This window comes from Cololabis saira, chromosome 18 (assembly GCF_033807715.1).
Source record: "Cololabis saira isolate AMF1-May2022 chromosome 18, fColSai1.1, whole genome shotgun sequence".
Lineage (NCBI taxonomy): Eukaryota > Metazoa > Chordata > Actinopteri > Beloniformes > Belonidae > Cololabis > Cololabis saira.
In genome coordinates this window covers 35107690-35115387 of record NC_084604.1, presented here as the reverse complement: position 1 = coordinate 35115387, position 7698 = coordinate 35107690, and the positions used below count along the sequence as shown (strand labels likewise).

The 7698-nt window shown below is 42.2% G+C and overlaps 1 protein-coding gene across 1 annotated transcript; it reads right to left on the bottom strand.

Annotated features, from left to right (window-relative positions):
• Positions 1–1330: 1330 nt before the first annotated feature.
• Positions 1331–5694, bottom strand: paqr8 (progestin and adipoQ receptor family member VIII). The gene is made up of 2 exons (XM_061746703.1): positions 5558–5694; positions 1331–2982 (listed from the first exon to the last, which is right to left on the bottom strand). Exon 2 carries the CDS (start codon positions 2974–2976, stop codon positions 1909–1911), a length of 1068 nt encoding a protein of 355 aa, XP_061602687.1. The 5' UTR covers positions 2977–2982; positions 5558–5694; the 3' UTR covers positions 1331–1908.
• Positions 5695–7698: the final 2004 nt, after the last annotated feature.

Below are 7698 nucleotides of genomic sequence, written 5' to 3'. Positions count from 1 at the left end.
CTGTGAATTTCATCATCAGTACAGTACAGTCTCTAGCCAAAAACCACTTAATTTATCACTCCTTGCAATTTATAGTATGTTTTTTGTTTTGTTTTTTTTGTCTTTGCTGCGATGGACTGGCAACCTGTCCAGGGTGTAACCCCTGCCTCTCGCCTGAATACGAGCTGGGAAAGGCTCCAGCAGACACCCATGACCCTGCAAAGGATACAAGCGGGTATAGATAATGAATGAATGAATGAATGAATGAATGAATGAATGAATGAATGAATGAATGAATGAATGAATGAATGAATGAATGAATGAATGAATGAATGTATTTGCTTCTTGTCTAGATACCTCTGTTACTTGTCCAATATATCCATTCTTCATCAATGTTTGAATCCAAATTATTTGTTTTGTTTTGTAAAAAACCTCCTGAGTCGAGGTTCATGAAAGGGTAGGCATAATAAGCCTTGGCTTTGGCCTATACCTTTTCGGTGCCATTTAAAGCGACACTACGTAACTTTTCCACCTTAATATCATATTTCCAGAGTCATTGTGATGGTACATCAACTTCCAACAGGTTTAATGAAACTCTGTCATGGTCTGAGGGGTCTGTATCGCCTTCACTGGCACTATGTAACTTTGAGGAGCATGGTAGGAACCCTGCCACACTAAAAAACTACAAATTTTTACGGCTTTGACTGCTTTACGGCATACGTCACTTCCCCTTCCTTCCCGATTCGTAGTCGAGACGAAAATGGGCGGGGCGTGGAGCTCAGAGCTCCGCAGAAGCTGGTAACCCGTTGCTGCGCTGTGGCTGCAGCAGCTCCACACAACGGACGTGAGGAAAAGATCGCTAATGGTTTAACTTTTCACCGCTTTCCTGCTCGGAGGCAGAACCACGGAGGCCGGCCAATTATCTGAGATAACAAATTAAAAGAGTAAAAGAGTCGTCGGCTCGGTTAGATCGCGGCTGTAACGAGTCCGACCAAACATAACGTTCCTCAGTAAACAAACAAACACGCACACAGACGGGCGTCGGATCAAAACACGGGTTTATTAAACCACAAACAAACACTCACAGACCGGGGTGGGATCATTCAAACGGGTTTTATTCCCCACTTCTCCAGCTAAACGCAGTTGTTGGCCAGCTCTCTGCGGTGCGATTAATTTTGTTGAGGAAAAAATATTAACTATTTGATTTGTAGCTGCAGAGGAAAAAAATAATCTCACAAGGAGCCTTTTCAGCATAATATAGCAGTCAAAAAAAAAAGAAAAGAAAAGTAAGAGGGATACAAAACATGTACTGTATGCTGTACTATTATACTAATTTATTGAAACACATGGCGAGTCAAACATTTACCAAAGCAGCTGCCAAACACTCCTAAACAAGGTAGCCGGAGACGGTGGTTCTGCAGAACTGCGGCAGTAAATCCTTTCTAAAGAGTGCAGCTCCGACGAGGAGCTCCATTCTTCAGTAGGGATTTCATATGGATCCAGACCGTTAATAATCATTATTTTCTCCATATACCGCTCCCTGGCTTCCTTGTTTAAGGTATCCCGGTAAATTCCAGTTCCTTTCCAGCAGTTTAACATCTTTTTTTTTTTGCGTTCCGTCTGTTCACTTCTGTGAAACAGAAAAGCGTCCCGTCTTCTCTCAAAACAAATGCACGTGACGGGACAGGAGTTTTCCGGCAGTACGCGCTGGTGCTCATGGGAAACGCAGTGTTCTTTCTGGTAAAGCACTACCGCTTTTGTCCAAAAGATGCCGCCAAACTCAGAAAAGCTGAAAGTTACGTTGTGCTGCTTTAAAATATTGGACTTTTTTTTATGTTGTATTATGTTGTATCCAAATGGACCGAAATAAAAACTCAAAATCAATCAAAATCAAAATCAAGTATGTTCGTTTCACTGGTTTCACTGGTTTCACTCGTCTTTGCTCCGCAGTTTCTGGTCCACGCGCCTCATGGCGACGGCCGCCGTCAGGAGGAAGCAGAGGACCAGGGCGGGGAAGGAGGCGCAGGCCCACCACAGCTGCCCCTCGCCGAACAGCTCCAGCACGACGTGGCGGCGCCGGGCGTAGTCCCGGAACAGCGCCTCCAGCTGGAAGACGGTGCACAGGGACAGGAAGAGGTGGAACACCTGGTGGCCCTGGCCCAGGAAGTCGCAGCGGCCCGGGAAGAAGCGCTCGGGGACGGGGCAGGAGAAGAAGAAGGCCGCCAGCAGGAAGCAGGCGACCTGCAGGGCGTGGAAGTGCGGCGCCGCCTCCCGCCCCCAGGGGCAGGCCAGCAGGCGGTGGGCCACCGGGCTGATGTCCAGCAGGTAGGCCAGGCTGGTGGGGATCAGCTGGCACACCTTGCGCTGCAGCGGGTACGGACGCCGGTACCGCAGCTTGGCGAGGCAGCAGCCGGCGCAGGACAGCCACCCGAACAGGGCGGCGCCCGGCAGGAAGAGGAACCCCACGCTCTCCCGCCACGCCGGCTCCGACGTGTAGAAGTAGTGGCCGAGCGAGCAGCCGTACTGGTACACGGCCACGCCCACGTAGTCCAGGAAGAAGAAGAAGTAGTGAGCGCGCTCGGAGTGGGACTGGAAGAGGTGAGCCGCCACGCTGAGGCCCAGGTACGTGAGGGCGGACAGCAGGAAGAGGGCGAGCGGCAGGGAAGCGGCGTCCAGGGTGTACCCCAGGGTGCCCGCGTTGGCCCACCAGCGGAGCAGCAGCACCGGCCCCGCCAGCAGGTGAGTCCACACGTTCAGGGATTCGTTGTGGCGCTGGAAGAGGCTCAGGAGGTAGCAGCGCCAGTCCTGCCGGACGGGCCGGTAGCCCGACAGGATGTAGGGCTCCCGGAACAGGGCGGGCACCTGGGAGGCGGCGACGGTGGCGCCTGGCGACGGCAGCGAGGACGGGACCAGGTCTGAGAGGTGAGGGAGGCGGCCCAGGTGCTGGACGCTCAGCGTCAAGGTGCTGAGCCGCCGCAGGGCGTCCGGCGCCGACATCACTTCCTGTTGAGGGCAGTTAAAGTCAGAGGAATTCACTGCATATTTTTTTATTTTTTTTTTATTTTGCCTTTATTTAACCAGGTCGGTCCCATTGAGACACAATGACCTCTTTTTCAAGGGAAGCCTGGCCAAGACAGCAGCATAAAAGAAATTACAATTGTCGACACAGTCACACAACAAAAAATTACAACAATTACAAGGCATAGAAATCACAACACAGAGATAAAATACATTTCAAGGAGGAAGCAACAGGGCTAAGGCTCTGGATTCACATTAAAAACAGAAACAAGTACGATATGAAGCTGCTCCAATTTCTCTAACACAAGTTTTCAGAGCTCCAAGATTGATGAGCTCCTTTAGCTTTAGAGTTTTTTGCAGTGCATTCCAGGCAACAGGTGCAGCGTACTTAAAGCAGTGCTTACCAAGTTCTGAGTTAACTTTAGGCACATTTAGTAAATAAAACTCGTTGGAACGTAGGTGGTAGTTGCTCTGGGATTTGGAGAAATAGTTACATAAATAGTGGGGGAGCAGGCCCAGAATAGCTTTGTAAATAAAAATATGCCATTTTTAAGCATTATATGCATATTTAACCCTCCTGTTGTCCTCGGGTCACAATGACCCGCCACTTTCTTAAAAAAAAAAAAAAAAAAATCCTTTAAACGATATTTATTTAACTTGAAATTTAACTTCCCCAGTTAGGGCTGGTACCGGTAAGAGGAAGAGATGTCAGTTCTGCCCTCAAAAGAAGGACTATAGTGTGCAGGTGTAATAAATATATCTGCAAAGGCTGTGCACTTGCATACAGCCCTATATGTGCTAATTAGTTGAATGGGATATGTTATATTTCATTTTTTTGCATTGTACATTATCTAAAATTGTTCACTGGAGAAAAAAAGAGAAACTGAGTTATTGGGATGAATAAAAATGCATTTAAAACTCCTTTTTGCGCATTTTTTTCTTCACCTATAGAAATACAAACGAAGAGGGAAAACTTAAGCATTCACGCATTTTGTGATGAATGACAAGTTGTTTCTTCAAGATGAAATTTGGTGTTTAAAATTCAATTAAGGTGCTTATAATGGGGGTTTACTGAAGACCGGTCATTTTGACCCAGAGGACATGGGGTGTATTCAGAAAATGAGGACAATACGAGGGTTAAAAATCACATTTTTTCTGAAGCTTGGACGTCACCTCACAGGCGTCAGTCTGCACTGTTACTCAAAAGCGTGAAGCCGAGGGCTGAATAAAGCAGAATCTGGAGTCGGAGATCACGCCGAGCAGGATTTAAAGTGGGGGAAGGACGTTAATAAAGACTTGCTGTGGACTTTATACAGACAGATTAACAACCAGCTTCAGCTCTCTGGGGTAAATCCATCAGGTTTCCTCTTGGGACGTTAAACTTAAACACCTGGGGCCGGATTCACCAATATGTTCTTAAGAACGATCTTAAGAAATGTCTTAAGATCTAAAATTAAGAAGTTCATAAGAAAGTTCTTAAGTGAAATTCCTCAATATTTTCTTAAGAACCGTCTTAAGAACTGTCATTTCTTACGAATTTCTTATTTTTCCTACTTTAGAACTTCTTAAAATATGTCATTGCATTGCACGCGCCAACGAACAACATTAATACAGGTAGTTTGGTCTTATCCGTCAGTCACTCACTAAACATGGAGAAGGAGAAAAAGAGATGCAGGAATTTTTTAAGGTTATGGTGGATGAGATTAATGTGAGAAAAAAAATAGGCTACTATTGGGGAAAATTAATAATAATTAACTACCACGCTAACTAACATGCTAACTAACATGCTAACAAACAGTTAACAGGCTCTTTGTGTAACTAATTACAAAGTATATCCTCAAACTATGACCTACTAGTCTAAACTTGTCTAAAATGGGTTGAAAAAGGTGATATTAGAGGCTTATTATTATTATTATTATTATTATTATTATTATTATTATTATTATTATTATTATTATTATTATTATTATTATTATTATTATTACCTTTTCACAGAAGAAATTTTAAGACAGGTCAAGGTTGTCTTAAAGTTAAGAAAAAAGTCAAGAACAAATTTGAGAACTTTTATTTCAAGAATACCATTTATTCTTAAGTTTTTTCTTAAGAAGAAACTTAAGAAAGTTGAGAAAATACTTGGAACTTTTTTGGAGAATATGACTTCTTCTCTTTTTTCTTCTTAAGACTGAACTTAAGAAAAAAATGACACTTAAGAAGATTTTTTTTCTTAAGAATGTTTTGTGAATCCGGCCCCTGGACTCCTCACAGCGATGCATTGAACACACATGTGGGCTGGTGTCTTAAAGAAGAATGTTGATAAACAGGTATGTGGTCAAACCTGTCACTGTCACCACTATGATACAGATGCAAAGAGGAATGTCAGCTATGGGCAAAAATAGATACAGTAAAAAAACAAAAACAATGTTAGACTACCTGTCTGTCTTAGATGATATTCAATTTGACTTTTTATGTATCCTATAAAAATAAAATTACATTTAGGTGCCAATACTTGATCAATACTAATGTTTAAAAAAAAATCAAAGCAGGAGAAACATCCTCTCACCTGCTGGTATCGACGGGACCACCGCTGCTTCTCTTTTCCCTAAAAGTAAACAACCTTTTATACTTAATTATTATCTAAACCGCAGGTTTTCCTCACAAGTGAAGCCTGCAGATCCAGACATGCCGGAGTGAGGAGGTGTTTCAGAGTGGAAACCGGTGAAAGAGGCAAAACCTCAGCTGACCTGAGCTGCTGGGGGGGCGGGGTCACAAGGACAAGAGACGCCTCTTTTAAAAAGTGTTTACATCCTGACAGAAACACTGAAGGACAACTAACATCATTGCTTCAAACTTACTTACTAGAAATTAAACTTGAAGCACTTATTTTGTAGACTTTAGTCTTTAGTTTTTTTTAGTGCCTCTTTTAAGGCAAGGCAAAGCGAGTTTATTTGTATAGCACATAGGGTTGGGCGATATATCGAGATTTTAATATATATCGATATATTTTCAAACGCATATGGTACGAGACAATATCGTTTATATCGATTTTTTATTTTTTATTTTTATTTTATTTTTTTTTGATTTTGATATAGCTTATTTTGTGACAAATTGACTTGAATGTTTTATTTGAGATTTGCAAAAATGTTTTGTTATTTGCACAACTGTCAACCTCGGTGGAATTGCACAGTGTATTTTAATTTAATTGTTATGCAGGAAAGGGATATTTGTTTTATTTTATTCAAGAATAATTTTTATTCTATATATGCAGGCAGTTTATTTTTATTTCATTTGTTTTATACATTTTGATATTGTGCAGACCTCTGTTAATAAAGGTACCTGTGTGACATTTGGCACGAGGCTTTGTATTAAAACTGACTGTTTTTTTAAGGGTTTGCCTCAGAAAAAAATGAAGCTAACAGAGATGCTATGCTATAATGCTTTGGGGGAAACCCCAATTATGGAACAGAAAAAATATCGATATATATCGAGTATCGCCATTCAGCTAGAAAATATCGAGATATGACTTTTGGTCCATATCGCCCAGCCCTAATAGCACATCAACATTAAAAGTGGCAAGACACAATTAAACAGTAAATAACAAATAAAATGAAATAAAATGATAAGAAAAGAGGTAAAATAATAAAAAGCACAAGTTGTTAAAAAGTAAGGACAGTAGAGTACAGCAGGTACATCTCATCTTAAAATGGCAAGAATTACATTTCTATACGGTCAAAACATACAAAGACCGGGTCAAATACAGTATTACAAAAGTAATCTGTAACAATTCGTGCAGTGAATTAAACCAATTTGACAATTCTATGTCACAATGCCTGCATTCAGGGCTTATCCGTAACTTTGTGTAGGTTTTCAAAAGTCAAAATCAAAATGGCATTGACTACAGCCCATTCTTATGTCACAGAACCCAATACCTGAAAGTTGCCTGGAAATTATCAAGTGTGCCTGTAAAAAACAATGCACAACACGCCAGTGCAAATGCCGAAAACCAGGGCTGTTATGCACTGCAATGTGTACATGTCAGAGTGATGACCAATGTCCTTGTTTAAATGTGGAGTTGTAGTCCTCAAGTCCTGAATCACCATCTTTCCATCCCATGTCCAAGGGTGAAGGAAGCTCAGGTGTGGCATAGTGAGCATTTCTCCAAACCATTGCCTGGTAGTGTACTCTCAGCAGATGGAAGTGGAGCGCATCGCTTGTAGGCGGCATTGCTTCTGGTTTACCTGTCCTGGAGAAAAGTATATGCCTTGCTGCATCAACAGAGTCTGTTTTATGCACATCATATATTCTGCAGACAAAAGCCTCTGAAGATCTTTGAGTCTCCTCCGTGAGATCACCAATTCCGAGGTTGCTGAGCAATTGGTGCATTTTCCAGACTTTCCATGATGTACTTTTGGTGTGACTTGCAATGTATGATGTGGTATCACAACCAGTTAGTGCATGACATGCTACAAGGCTTGGTGCTGAATCCTTTGGCAGTTTGTTAAAAACAGCATCAATTGGTATATATTGTGGCTTCCTTGTGGTACCAGACAACAGCCAGAGTTTTTCTGAAGTTAGATTGAGTTGAACTCTGAAACAAAATCAACAAACTACGTTTTCTCAAACTGGAATAAAGCAGTTAAAGATGTGATTGTTTGTGAAAATGGCGTGGAGACTGGTGGACAACATCCTCTGGATCTGAGAGTC